The following is a 14,891-nucleotide window of genomic DNA, read 5'->3' as shown; positions in this document are numbered from 1 at the left end:
AGGACTACATTTCCATAGATATGCATGACCCCTCTCCATGCAGTCATATCTGACTCTTTTTAACTGAACATTCAACACATGAAGAGCCCCACGAGAAACGTTTGGGCATGGCCCTTACACAGACTTCAATTTAGAATGCAATTTCATAGTTTCCTTGAAAATCAAAGGTCCCTTACCTTTATCCATCACGGGGGGATGAACGTTTCAAATGAAGTAATTGTAGTCAGGGGTAACAAGGACATTCCTTTACAGTCCCCCCCCCCCACCCCCCTTTTTTCCAAACGAATCACTGTAGCAAACAAGGGGCCCAAACAGGGCTATCCACAGTCGTCACAAAAATCAGTTGACAAAATGGAAACAATTAGGGGCATGACTTTTCAAAAGGGGTTACATGTTTTAAAGGTCAGTTTTCAATAGGTTACTACACAACAACATGTGTGCTGCTTAAGAGTCAAGCTTGAGCTCTATCATAGGCTCGCCCAGAGAGCTGTAAAGAATTCAGTCCAATCATACCAGTAGATGTAATTCTGCATTTTAATACATTTGATTGGACAGATGATTCAAATAAAATTCAAGCAAATTTCATAGTGGATCAGCAGGTATGGTACGGTTTCATACAGTATCTTAAAGCATAAAAGATAAATAATCAAATAATTTTCAATATTATTATACATCAATTAATGACAGGATACTCTTAAGTAAAAAAAAAAGAGAAAAAGATAAGGTTGTCATATAATGTATTAAAAAACCAAAGTCCCCCAATATATATTCAAGTCATTTTATCCTTCTACAGGTAAGTCCCAGTTATTTATTGCACCAGAGAGAAAAGTATAACATAAAAAAGATGAGTTAGGTAACATGAAAGAATGGACTTGGTGACAAACAATTAATCTGTTGGATTATGTGAGAAAATTATTGAAAAAAAAAACAGCTGGTCAGAATATATTACCGTGAATTAATTCACTGTTCCTTCAATGAACGTTACAACTTGAAAAGTAAAGGTTGTCACATGAATGACATCAAAATGTAACTGTATACCATTTGGGGATCTAGTGTCAGTTTCGATGAATAGCTTAGAAAATGACCGACAATATGATGGAGTGAAGAACTGTTGAATAATGTTGGTCTTTGTACTCTAACTCACTCAAACATGGCATTCACAAACATATCATTATAAAAATACACTAATATAATTTGACTTCACAGTGAGCGTTGTATCACAATCACAAGTCTGTGGAAAACACGAGTGTTGACTGGATGCTATCATTACATAACATCCTCTATGGATAACTACTATTTTATAACAAAAAAAGTTGTGTATTATTTTTTTTTCTCCTGAATTTAGCAAATTTTGTATAACAATAAATAAATAATTAAAACATCCTGATTAAATTAAGACATTCTGTACAAACTAGTGCAATAAGGCTATTTTCTCTTTCTTTTGTTAAAAATATCTGCATTAGTCTCGAAGCATTAGTCTCATCACCGTATCTATTTAATGTACAGTAAAGCCTATGCAGTAATTAGAGTAGACAGTAGAAACATGAAAAATGCATACAAGTCTTTGATTATGAAGGTAAGGCCACAATAGCCCTTTGGTTATGTATACAATGAACCTATACATGTCATAACAGAAAATTCTCAGGCACCTGAGATGAAGGGACGGGAGTGTGAGTATGGGCTTCATGTATAGAGACATCAAGGGCCATGCCCGTCTCGAGAGTGATCAGGAGTCTATGGCGTTATATCTTTGTGTTTTCTGAACATCTATAAATCACAGACAGAATTTTTTTTAGATCTCTTCCTAAAATGTGTCCTTCTAGCTAAGACCACAAACAGTGGAGTGAATATAATTGTATGCATTTATATTTACAGTGTAGCATTGAAATCTCATATCTGTTCAATTTGTTTGTTTGCATATCAGCAAGATGGGTTGATGTCAATTTGGCTCCAGGTATTAAGGTGCTGATCTCTGTCTACACTACTTCTACTTCTCTGTTTGTGGGTCCAAAGGGACCTACAAAACATTTTTTTTCTCCATTTTAAAATGTTTTATCTCATGGTGTCGACCTCCTCTGACTCCTGTCCATCAGGCTGACGTTGGATTTCAGGAGGGGAAGGATCGGAGGAGGCGAGTTCTTCCTGGGGAGGTTCTGTTACCCCTTCCTCTGAGGCAGGGGGCAGTGGGGTAGTTTCTCGAGGTACCTCCTCCACTTGACCCACTGAACTAGTTTCACTGGAGGTGTCGGAGCCGGCTGCCGACCGCCTGAACAACTTTTGCCCTGTGGATAGAAGACCAGGAAAGAATTAGTACAAGAAGCATATAGGCAGCTCTACCAGGATGTGGACAATCCCATCAACCAACATCATGACGGTCCTCTTTTGCCAGATTGGACAAATTTGAAGTCCTTTAAAGTTGGAAAAAGTTCAGTAAGTACAGTAAGTAAATCAAGCCACACTACCATATTCTTTAGCCGGTTGAGTTCATGAATGAACGAATAATAAATTCTACAAGGCATTTTACCTCAAAAGAAAATGAGGAGAGAGGATATTTAAAAATCTGAAGTATGTCAAACTATTGAACATATCAGTGTGATTGAAAGAGGAGAGGTGACATGCTGTACCGGGCAGGCGTTTAGCGGTAGAGGTGGGGGTGTCAGGTGTGGCCCCCGTCTGAGTTTTCATAGAGTAAGTGGATTCTGTGGTGTCCAGGGAACCTTTGGAGGAAGAGATAGAAGAGTCTGTGAGGAGCCACAACATCCGCATTCCCAAGACACTACAAACATCATACAGAATCTGGAGATAACTGAGTTACTTGGGTCGGAATTCTGGAGAGAATCAGATATTTTAAGCATTTTTAACCACTCTAACCCATCATGGTGGATAGTCATCCGTCACAAACATTGTCTCAATGTAAAAACCACGAAAAGGAAAATCTCAGGAAAAAAGCAAAGATGCCTTGTTGTCGAGTGTTGTGGATTAAGACCTAATGCTGATCAGTACCTGCAACTAAACTGAAGGTTTGGCCTTTGATGGAATTCTGAGAGGGAGAGAACCAGTTGAGCACAGAGCCTACCAGGGGAATCTGCCTCAGGACTCCCTAAGGATGGGCAAAGGACCATAGAGACAGCGAGGGAAGAGACAAACACAGGAACAAGACTTATTATCTGCTTAGTCTTTATATTCTGTTCGTTTGTAGTACACTATCACAGACACAAACACACACACACAGTGCATGTATAGCAAACACAAACATATGTATTCCTTAATCCACCAAACACACACACAAATATATACACACACACACAAACACACACCTCCTCCATGAGTTTTTCTTCATTAGCTTTCAGTATTTGTAACTCTGCCTCCAGGATGCCTTTCCGCACCACCTCCGTCATATTCTCTAGCAACTAGAACAACAAAAGGATTATTAATTTTGTTATAAGATTACCACTTGGTATCATGTTGGGGTCATATGTATCATACTGTGTAATATTTTGGCGGATATAACATTATATCACAAAAAGACTGTTATGAAAGAGTTGTTAATGTAAGCATTAGCCTTTATGAAAACAACAGTTGTATTTATATTAGCTTGTATTGTCCTTTCATGTACCAAAATGTATCCTGTAAAATATATTGTTTTTCAAAATATAAAAATTGATACAGAATATTATTTAAGGACTAGTTGTTAAATACAAAAAACAACTAACCTACATTGATTTACAAAATCTATTGATGTGTACAGTTATAATCAAACTGAGTTAGCACTACCTTGCCATTTTCTTCAAGGTCCCTCCCACTTGCAGCAATGGTTTCCAACAACTCTGCCACATCAAGATCCTCAGTCGCCAACCCAACATATATACAGTTTGTCTCGGTGGCAAACTCAGGACCTGGGTGATGTAAGAAAGGATTACATATCAAGTGTGCAAACCCGCTGACACCAGGCGATCTATGAAAGCAGTTTACATAGATGTTTGTTGGACGGTTTCATGCACACCAGCAAACCCAGGGAAGAAATTAGGACCTTTTGTGTGACACCAAAAAAGCAGTTGTATGGGTCACACTATGCTCTAAGAGAGTGTACGATTATCGCAGAAGCATGTGTTGTGTGTTCACTTACCAGTGGAGAAGCAGATGTCTGCATCTAACTCCTTCAGTTTTTTCAGCAAGTCTTCGTTGATCTTCTCCACATCCTGTTTCCTCTTACTGTCATCATCATCTTGCTCACATCTAGGTTCATATCTGGGTACATAAACCATCCACAGGGTCACTACAAGATCTGATTACAACTTACTGAATAGGATTTTTTATTCACGTGTAATTTTAATATATATTTTAGAAGATTTAATATATTTTGTACTTATGTAGCAAAACTGCTTTATGCTGCTTTATAGGCTTCAAAGGTGCACTGTGTAGGATTTAGTGGCATCTAGTGGTGAAGTTGCAGATTGTATCCAGCTGAATACCCCTCCCTTTCCAAATGTGTGGATTAGAAGAATGTCTGGTGTCTGTGTAGTGTAGTCTGCCAGTAGCTAGCTCCAAAATGATGTAATCTATGTCTATGATCACAATGAGTAGCTATTATATGTCAAGTGATGAGGTTACTTTAGATAGATATTTAGAAATTGTATTTAGTTATTTAGGTTATAGCTTCCATGGACTGTAAATTGTGAAGCTTGTCTATGTTAGTTGTTGACCTGACATGAGCTCCAAAGCTTTTTTGTTTAATGTTACACTGTTATTGGTAATAATTTTCAGCAGTTGTGGGCTGATCTCTGTTACGTCACCAGGTCTTTTGGGTCCAAATAACAAAGCTAAATTCTAGTTTTGGTGCAAAAATGTAAAATTACAATCCTGGTAGCAATTAGATATTTTTCAACATGGACATGAGAAAAAGGTACTTGTGCTGGTAACTATGCCCATGGCCACGTTCTGGCTAAAGCAATCAAACAACAAATTGAATTTAGATTGGTAGGTTTAACTGCCTGTCCACCAGAAAACAGGCAACTTCGGTGTCACTCTGAAAAATGTAATTCAATAAAATTTTTCTTCATGTTTTCGCTTCTTTGACAATGAGGATTCACGCTGCCTTGCTTTTTCTTATGCTTAACAAATAAATATGTCAAAATTTGGGTTCTCAAACTTAGAAAAGGGGCTAATTCTAAGCTGATCCAGTTGATTATAAACTAATAAAAACATAACTATGAATACTGTATTCCATTTCTCCTAATGGAGGCCCCTAAATCCTACACTCTGCACCTTTAAAATGCATGTGTGCCCATGGGTGTGTCCATGAACAAGTCATGTAGATAGGGCTGTAGGTGGTGTTGTTACTGAACACAACACCACTGACCTTTTCTCTCCATGACCCTTGACCTCTTACCTTATGACCCCCAGGCCCGGCCAGCTGAGGTCCTCTATGTAGGTGAGGGCGTTGTGGTGGTAGACCTCCTCCCTGAAGTCCTGCCTGAAGCGCAGTGTGCTGCTCAGAAGAGGCACCATGTCTGTCAACTTTTCCACCAGAGCCTTGATGTCAGACTCTTGCGTCCCCAGCACTAAAAGGGTTAAAATGACATTAACATTTAGGCAATTTTTTTAGGCTATTACAAAGAAGTGTAGAGTTTATCACTGATCTTTTTTCTTAAAAACATTCACAACCGAATCAGCTTTCTTTCAGGTTTTGGTTCACAGTCTGCCTCCAACATGTCCGTACCTGCGGCAGTCATGAGTGGGTTGAAGCGGACACAGGTGCCCTCTTCTTCCAACTCCACCACATCTACCCCACTGGACGGCACCAGCTGTGCCAACTGCTCTCCAAGCTGTACAGAAAACAACAATATAATAACTGCTATGTGGACCTCTACCAGGCTATTCTCCCATAAAACCCATAGAAATAGTTTCAGAAATCTTCCAGGGATCTTGTTTTGTTTGAAAGAACCCTTTGAAGAACCCCTAATACAGAATTTCAGCTAGAACCTCAAAGGTTGAAGACAATCTAAAGAACTCTTGAACGTTCTAGTTTTTACCACACCCTATTTTTTACATCTTTAGGTAGACCAGTGATATAGAATTTTTCATTATGAATCATACCCATCTGTTGAGAGCATCCAGCACTTCTTTCTCCCCAGGGAAATAGCCCTCCACAGATCCACCACTGGATGCTTCATAGCAGGATAGAAAGCAACGGAGTAACATGTATAGACGAAAAAGAAAAATGCCCTAATTTAATTGACTACAGTGCAAACTATATTGTAAACTATATTGGCAATACAAAAATCTGCTTTTGATAACCAAGCATGAGTAATTGCAAAGACAATTTCAAAACATGTAGTGTTAAAATGTTTTAACATGGTTCATAACTTCAACACTTGAAAAGTATTTTTGGCTCCCTTCCGTGGGAACACTGATAAATCGATGAATCACTGTCTGGCTGTCAGTAAATATGATTTGCAGACAGTGTAATGCCTGCAGAATGCCCAGCAGAGGGCCTCACCCGCACTGGTGTCCTGAGAGAACCTGAACACCACCACTGGAGAGTTCAGCTCATCCTCCACCTGACAGACATGTGAGAGGGGCGAAACTTAACACCTGAGAATACAAATCTGCACACTGGAAATAGTATGCACTTGTTGATTTTCATGAGAGAAAGAGACAAACTGTCAGCATTGCCGTGTGAGTTTGTGAGACTGGGGTTTGTTAGAAATGCCTCAAGCTATGTCATGGAGATGCTTTTGTTGAGATTGCAGGCTGTGCTTGTTTGACTGGTCAAACACGTCTGCATGGCCACCCTTGAGTGCCAGCTTGACTTGATCTCATGCAACAAAGAGCCTGTTGGAAACGGAGTTCTCTGCTTAACACTGAGAGCCAGGAGAGGACCTAACGCATGCTGGTGTTTGCTTGCTCACAGTAATACACGACTGACAAAGATAATGCCCATGACTTTCATGCACAATGGACATTCCTGTGTTTTTTACACTCAAGTTGAAGGTCTACTTCAGTGAGGAAGTTTTTTAAGGTTTGATAAAGCAATGGTAACTCAGGGACCAATGACCAGAACACTCACCTGCATTACTGGTGCTGAATGTATCATTAAACAAGAATGTGTTATAAGAGAGGAACAAAGCTTTAGGGATAAATCTAACACCAAAAGAAAAAACCCAAAGACATTCTCTTCCCGGTATTCTATTTGACCCTTATGTCAACACCAAGGATAGCCTTTAGCTATGTGTTATCTCCCTCAGAGGAATGTGTTAATATTGAGCCAAAAAACACCATCCTTGAACAGGACTATGCTCCATCTCTCACAAAGGGCCAATTAAAAAAAATGCCCTGGGTGTTAAGGGGGTCGTCAAGGGAATTTCACTTTGTGGTATTCAGCCTACTGCGGCTGCCAGCCCATTTCAAACACAGTGAGGTCCATCCATGATGACTCAGGCAGTCATCAGTCTCTGTGAAGGTGGCATTGTCCAGATGATACGGCTAGCAACATGCCTGTGAACGCACATCGAGCCAACGGGGACGACAAAACAAACAAAAAAAAGATGGAGTGCCCCGATCCCCCTTTCAGTTTGACTATCAGTGAATGAGTGGATATGGTGAGGGAGGGAGCTGTGGAACGAAGGGATGGGAAAATAAGTGGAGGGAGGGAAGAGAGGGGTGACGCTGGTAAAAGGGTTGGTCCCACCTACAATGGACAGAATGAGAGAGCCCAGGACATCCCGGAGAGAACTCCCAGCCAGCAGGGGGAGCCGTGAGTGAGACACCACAGTCTGAAACCCAAGGCACCCATGTTCTCACTACAGTATGTTAGGGCAGGGGGTTGGCGACCCTATCCACAAAGGGCCAGCATGGAAGCAGGTTTCCATTTCTACCAAGCAGAACACACCTGATACAACTAAGGGAATGCGGTAAGGGCGATCAGGTGTGCTACTGACCGGCTGGGCACAAATCCTGTAGGCATGTTGGCCCTTCGCAGACAAGACTTCCAACCCCTTGCTTTAGTGTAAGGCTCGAACACAAGAGTCTAACAGATCATTGCAATTTTACCATGGTCAAGGCATCGAGGAGAGACACCTCAACATCAAGGACATCCTGATTGTGGGACAATATAAAAACATCTGTGTTTTCCAATGTGTAGCCAACAGATTACAGTGATAGAGATTATATATCTCATCTTAGAGAGGCTGAGGTTACACTATGCAAGGTCAAGCTATCCCATAAGTTATGGATGGAATGTAAAATGTTTAATATTTAGTAAAGTAAATATGGTGCACTTTAAGATGATTATTAACTTATTAAGTGAATGTTATGTTTTCTATCTGCAGATATTACAAACATTTCTTATGTACTTTCTTAAGTGTTTTCATGTAAGATTACTTTACATACGTAATGTTATTTTTAACCTGACTTACAAATCAATTAAAAAATCAGACCAACAACCAGTTAATTAAAACCAATTATGAAGAAATAATCCATCTAAAAAACACAGCATTCATCACAGAGCATTACAAAAGCACATCATAAACAGGAAGTAAATAATAAACAACTTCATTGCAATCACTTACTGAGGTCTTAATGGAGGCGAGTGTCTTGAGATGCTCCAGCAGCTGTTGACTCTGCGGAAACACACAAGTGGTTGGCAAAGCTCAGGAGTCTGCCGTTCAAGAGCATCATGTTCTGGCTGTGTTTTCCAGACCGTCATGTCCTAGTTAAACTCTGCCAGGCGGGTACTTACGAGCTGTGTGGCAGTCTTAATCCTCTCCACTATCCCATCATGCCCCAAGTACTGCAGGGACAGCCAGAGGGGCAGGGATCGGAGCTTCTCCACTGGCTGGCTAGAGGTCAGTCCCGCAGCTAGAGACTGCAAGTGGCACAGCACCCCCACATGGCATGGAGGTCAAACAAAAGGGGGAGCGTTAGTTTACAAAAATAGCATTAAAGCCATCGTGATCTAAATGCAAAACTAAAATGGAAAAAGTTGACAAAAGGCTACACTGAGAAATGCAGACAAAGTGGTTTATCATTGTGATGACTCAGCGAAAAATACATTTTAATGTGGTGTGCTCACCAGAGCTGGGTCTTCATGTCTATAAAGTGTGACAGCCGGCACAGCAGGCAGCCCAAGCCATGGACCTAAAGTCAGGGTCATACTGTCACTCTTGGTGGCTGCCTAGAGACAGGGGGAGATCAAAATGACATTGGAGCATATGAGGATACCCACACACTAACACAACAAGAAAAAGAGAGATAAAGAAACATTACAATCAGGTTTTAAAGTACTGACAACCACCACAAAAAAAGTCCTTGAACACACCATGACTGGAGATGCGACATGACCCAAAGCCAGCATCGCCAGATTGACCCTGGAAGACAAAAAGATAAGCACCGCATGAAAAACACACCACAGCACATATTCAAACCATGTACACTGCCCTTCAACATTAAGGAAAACGCCTGACAGTATTGTCCACCTGTCTCTTATAGACCACTTCTACGTTTCACTCACCCCTCAACATGAAGCCATATGTTGTACTGGACACAAAGCTCTTTCAGCCGGCTCAGTTTATCTGTGTGTCCCGCCCCAGGAGTTCCTGAACACACAAACAGAGGACGTCAGATAGTCCGTGCAGAGATGTGTCTGTACGATCCTGTCTGGACATAACAAAAGAACACAACTCTGACCTGCGTTGGCTATCAACAGCAGAGGGAACTTCCCTGTGTCCACATCGTCTTTGATAAGCTTGTCCAACAAGGCCACATCCTAGAATCAAATAAAGGTTGATGTATTCACAGGTTTATCTCAAACATCTGTGGACTTTCCACCGGAAAGAAGAAAAAAAGGCTTCTCACTATTTGGTGCTGGGATCCAAACATGGTGTTGCAGGGTACAGTGCAAAGGCTGGAGAGAGGCAGACCAAGCTGACAAGAGAAGATAAAAAAACAGGGTTGACGACAAGAGGTTAACATTTTTAACATTAACAACCTGTGAAGCACCGTTTCTGTAGAACTCAACAATAAGGCAAACGTGGTACACAACTCACTAAAATGCATCAAACCTTGCACCTTTTGGAAGATGCCAGGTCAAAGCACATGCTTGGCATTTTAACTGAACCGAATCTTCGTCCGTCCATACAAATAATGGATAATGAAATGAAAAACAGAGATCTTTATTCATACCTGGCTGCAAAGGTGCTGTCCCAGCCCTGGTCTGCAGGCGGCGCTCTGATAGATGACCGGCTGTTTGGAGCTGAGGACCGTGAAGCCCTCTGTGGAATATTCTTCATACTGAGCGTTTATCACCAGGCGACACACCTTCACCAGACCCTCACGGTCATCCTCATGGTAATATGCAGTGCCATTCTCATACCTGCCAAGACATGGTCACTTAGATGACTGGATACAGTACACACACGTGCTGTTTTAACATGCACTACCACTTCTTCTTTTTTTTTTTTTCTTTTTTTTTTAACCATTTATTTTTTGGCTTTTTATGCCTTTATTTGGATAGGACAGTTGAAGTTATGACAGGAAGCGAGGCGGAGAAGAGGTGGGGAGAGGATTGGGAAATGACATCAGGCCAGACTTGAACCTGTGTCCCCTCGGGCAATGTAGCCCGTAAGTGGGGGGCTTTAATGCACTACCACTTCTGAGAGAATAATATTACTTGCTGATTAACCTGAATAGCCTGCAGAGCCAGAGGGTGGTGTCGGACAGGATTCGTGTGGTCAACTTCCGGAGTCGGTCGCGGTCTAGGACTGAGATGTAGGCGGCCAGGCTGTGCCCCAACAGGGCCATGTGACCCTGCTCTCCCACGTACTGCATCCTGCTGTGGTGGGACACAGACCAGTGGGGAGTTAGGGGACCAGAAGGATCAAAACGAAGTGTGAGTACATGGGATTCCTGTTTTAATAAAACATTTAAAAAAAACTTGCAGGCCAGCGTGGGTGCTGAGGATGGTGACTGACATGACATGACATGACTGTATGTTATTTGGAAGAAGGTTGCATTTAGACACAGGTTAGCAGGATGAGTGTCAAATTACTGCTAAAGTGAAATGACCCCAATTCCTTTGCCACAGCTTGTTACCCAGTTCATCTTATGCAGAAGGCCTTTGGAGAAGGCCTCAGTGTAACTCAAGAACATCAAGAACATATAATTTTAAGGCTAGCATATGTTGTGACTAAACTGTTCTGGTAATCCTTGTGGAAACAGATAATTGTCTCCACAAGGCACACTGTTTAACATGCTGGAGGACTATGACATTGCCTTTAAAAGATTGTAGCCTTAAGTATGAATGAGGATAAGTACTCTCAAAGAGGATGTACAGACGTGGACAAAATTGTTGGTACCCTTCATTTAAAGAAGGAAAAACCCACAATTGTCACTGAAATAATTTGAAACTGACAAGCTCCAGTTTTGTCTCATCTGTCCAAAGGACATTCTCCCAGAAGCCCTGTGGCTTGTCAATATGCATTTTGGCAAATTCCAGTTTTGCTTTTATATGATTTGCTTTCAACAGTGGTGTCCTCCTCGGTCGACATTGGCTCAAACAGCGACTGATGGTGCGATCTGGCACTGATGTCCCTTGATCTTGGAGTTCACCTCTAATCTCTTTGGAAGTTGTTCTGGGCTCTTTGGTTACCATTCGTATTATCCGTCTCTTCAATTTGTCATCAATTTTCCTTTTGCAGCCACGTCCAGGGAGGTTGGCTACAGTCCCCTGGACCTTAAACTTCTGAATAATACTGTATGTGCAACTGTTGTCACAGGAATATCAAGCTGCTTGGAGATGGTCTTATAGCCTTTACCTTTAACATGCTTGTCTATAATGTTCTTTCTAATCTCCTGAGACAACTCTGTCCTTAGCTTTCTGTGGTCCATGTTCAGTGTGGTACACACCATGATAACAAACATCACAGTGACTACTTTTCACCCTTTAAATAGGCAGACTGACTGATTACAAGTTTGAAGAAGCCTGTAATGCTAATTAGAGGACACACCTTAGTTTAACATGTCCCTATGGTCAAATTATTTAAAATCTTTTCTAGGGGTACCATCATTTTTGTCCAGGCCATTTGAATTCGTTTATTTTTTTTTAATTATTCTGTTGAACCACAATTCAAAAGCAATGTTTGATTTTCATTAGTTAATTGTCAGTACATTTTTATTTATTATTAATTTAGTCAGTTTCAAGTTATTTCAGTGACCATTGTGGCTTTTTCTTCCTTTAACGGAAGGGTACCAACAATTTTGTCCACGTCTGTATGGTCTTGATAATCACTGAAAATTTGAGAGCTGTAGGTGACAATGACATGTTTCTTGCATGTGTCTTTCATGGCTCTGACCTAAGAAATCCAAACCATCTGCAAGCTATTTGAATCAGTGCTGAATGAAATGATCTCCCAAACCAGTCAGCAGCAACACTGTGTGATTCAGATATAGATGTTCATTTTGATGAAAGGAAAGTTACCGATGACCCTGCTTGTCTTCATCATCATGCATTAGATTCTGCACCAGCTGGAGAATACTGGCAACATCCTGACCTCTGGACATGGAAAAAAATCCACAAGAGAGGAATATGAGAGTCTGATTTTATATCCATCAAAAAGCACCTTTGTAACAGGTATGAATCATTTTTGCAGTTAAATGTGTAACTTTTTACAAAGATTACAGTTATTAATGGTGTAATTGATCAACCAATAAGAAACCCAGTACCGCTCTCTGTCTGTGTTCTGTAAGCAGGGTCTCAACACAAATAATTCAGTCCTTTCTAAGTTCAGTCCTTTCTGAGTGAACTTGTTTTCATTTATTTTACACCAAGAGTTGTTGCTTTTGATTTTCAGTGTGACAGACTCATAAATGGCATAACCAAATGATCAAACCCTTACTCTCCCTGCAGTGGTCCTGGGAAATCTCTCCAGCTGAGTCGCCGTTGGCCTGAGTCTTGTTCTACCTCCCTGTGAAAACACCATACCAGAACATGCTCAATTCCTAACAAAAAAAAAATACTTTTATAAATACATCTCCTTCCCTGCACCACCACATTCAGATAAAACAAGCAGACCACATACATTGCTGATCGAGACACTTAACGCTTAACATGTAGAACAGAGACATGACTAAAGCTGCTGACAGACACAGTATGACATAACTGTCTGACTGAAGCCAGAATAAAGTCATGTGATATTGAAATTCAAATCTAGGATGTGAACACTATGGGTGTTGTACAGTACCAGTCAAAAGTTTGGACACACCTTCTCATTTTTTTGAGAAGTTTTTTCCTTACTTTTATTATTTTCCACATTGTAGATTAATACTGAAGAAATTTCAACTACAAAAGACTACATATGGAATTATGTACTAAACAAAAAAAGTGTTATCTACAATGTAGAAAATAATAAAAGTAAAGAAAAAACTTCTCAAAAAATTAGAAGGTGTGTCTAAACTTTTGACTGGTACTGTATGTCAATAGAGAAATGTCAGCTGACACACACTCTGACAGTCTGTGTGTGTAAATGGGTGGGTGGGGTGGTTTGGGTCAAGCACCTAAGGTCTTTGCACTGATAAAGATGCTGATATGACTGATATTATGGCACCACTGATACCACCACTCAAGTTAATGTATTAGCAATCCTGCTGGAGAAGCAATGGTGCACGTCTGAAACACAAGACTGGTCTATAACTTACTTTTGACCATTTTCAAGAATCTTCATGGCATCGTTTAGATTTCGCCCCATCTCTGCTAGCATGGGGTCGACCGTTATCTAGGAAGAGAGTCTACATAAGAATTTTCCCAACTCAAAGCACCTTCAGAGTCACAGGTATTACATTGATTTAAACAGATGCATTGGATTTTCAAGGGAACAGTCGGTGAGTAAAATGGAAAATAGTAAAGGTTTTTCCTCCAGAGTGTGGTTTCAGGTGGGTTAATCATTCCCTCTTTAGCCACTGCCCTGGATCCTGAATGATATCCTATTCCATCTTCAGTGTGAATCTACAATACAGTTTGGGTGTGGAGTGTGTGCTGACAAAACACCCGTTTAACACAGGAATCTGGGTTCATACGAGGTGTCACATGACACTGACATTTATGTTAGACTCGATAAATAATTCCTTTAAAAAATACAAGCTATATTTTATCTAACCATTGTCCACGTGAGAGGCAGCAGAAAAACCCGAGATACTGGCAAGCTATTAGCTAAAAAAGATCTAAGATCACCAGACCTAATGTTAAAACACACATCAGCACTGGCACGAAACCGCTGGCCGATACCCATACCATACGTCATCAGATGGGGCTATTGCTAGCTACGGTATGTTTGAATTATGGTTTCCAGTTAGCATAAACATGCCAAGCTACTTACGAGTAACAAGGGAAGGGATTTCAATGTAACAATAGTCCAATTAACATGAATTACCGCAAGAAAACACTGTGATCGGCAGGGAATTCCCGTTCGCCCTGCACTACCTCCAAGGAATGACAACAACCTTGCCTTGACAGCAGCAGCAGCCGGATAAAATGACAGCCTATAGACTACTATACTTACGTTTTCAAGGGGCTGCTCCATGCTTTTCGAAACCAGCGAACAGGGACTGTTACTGTCAGTGAGGCCTGCAGTGAAGACCGATAGACGCTTCCAAATTAACCACTTCGCCAATTATCTTGGATACCTTAGTTTTTCTTCACTGTCCTTTCGCTGAGCAGCAGTGAGTTTACTTCCTGGATGGTAACTGCGTCGTATTCCACGCTGGCAGCGCTGACGTATGTCTGCGCTCTCGCTCCCGTAACTGCACGAAACAACACTGACATGGAGTCGGCAGTTGGCGTTCTATCTAGAATGACTTGTAAACGGTGATCTGGGGGGACCTGATTTCTGAGCAGTGTG

General features: G+C 41.0%; 1 protein-coding gene across 3 annotated transcripts; it reads right to left on the bottom strand.

Moving 5' to 3' along the window:
- Nucleotides 1-516: 516 nt before the first annotated feature.
- Nucleotides 517-14,873, bottom strand: pdxdc1 (pyridoxal-dependent decarboxylase domain containing 1). 3 transcript variants are annotated; one of them, XM_031565500.2, is made up of 24 exons: nucleotides 14,553-14,873; nucleotides 13,693-13,769; nucleotides 12,894-12,962; nucleotides 12,476-12,550; nucleotides 10,682-10,831; nucleotides 10,183-10,372; nucleotides 9,856-9,924; nucleotides 9,688-9,766; nucleotides 9,512-9,596; nucleotides 9,320-9,368; nucleotides 9,074-9,175; nucleotides 8,741-8,866; nucleotides 8,571-8,621; nucleotides 8,053-8,097; nucleotides 6,500-6,560; nucleotides 6,097-6,167; nucleotides 5,720-5,825; nucleotides 5,390-5,561; nucleotides 4,127-4,248; nucleotides 3,775-3,896; nucleotides 3,318-3,410; nucleotides 3,004-3,100; nucleotides 2,625-2,717; nucleotides 517-2,282 (listed from the first exon to the last, which is right to left on the bottom strand). In XM_031565500.2, the coding sequence occupies exons 1-24, from the start codon at nucleotides 14,571-14,573 to the stop codon at nucleotides 2,053-2,055; spliced, it is 2,355 nt and encodes a 784-aa protein (XP_031421360.1). In that variant the 5' UTR covers nucleotides 14,574-14,873; the 3' UTR covers nucleotides 517-2,052. The 3 variants fall into 3 exon arrangements, with proteins under 3 accessions (XP_031421360.1, XP_031421356.1, XP_012682654.2); XM_031565496.2 differs by lacking the exon at nucleotides 8,053-8,097 and adding an exon at nucleotides 7,695-7,775; XM_012827200.3 differs by lacking the exon at nucleotides 8,053-8,097 and having other exon boundaries at nucleotides 14,553-14,872.
- Between the last annotated feature and the right edge of the window lie 18 nt (nucleotides 14,874-14,891).

The sequence above is a fragment of the Clupea harengus genome, chromosome 1 (assembly GCF_900700415.2).
Source record: "Clupea harengus chromosome 1, Ch_v2.0.2, whole genome shotgun sequence".
NCBI classification, from domain to species: domain Eukaryota; kingdom Metazoa; phylum Chordata; class Actinopteri; order Clupeiformes; family Clupeidae; genus Clupea; species Clupea harengus.
This window is presented reverse-complemented; position numbering and strand designations above follow the sequence as displayed.

What these genes read in the sequence shown, in the direction of transcription:
- pdxdc1 (XM_031565496.2), bottom strand. Translation starts at nt 14,573, where the DNA reads ATGGAGCAGCCCCTTGAAAAC. An exon ending in GAAGACAAGCAGGGTCATCG is followed by an intron (nt 10,832 to 12,475) that starts GTAACTTTCCTT and finishes GTCCCACCACAG; the next exon opens with CAGGATGCAGTACGTGGGAG. An exon ending in TGGCTCTGCAGGCTATTCAG is followed by an intron (nt 10,373 to 10,681) that starts GTTAATCAGCAA and finishes ATGTCTTGGCAG; the next exon opens with GTATGAGAATGGCACTGCAT.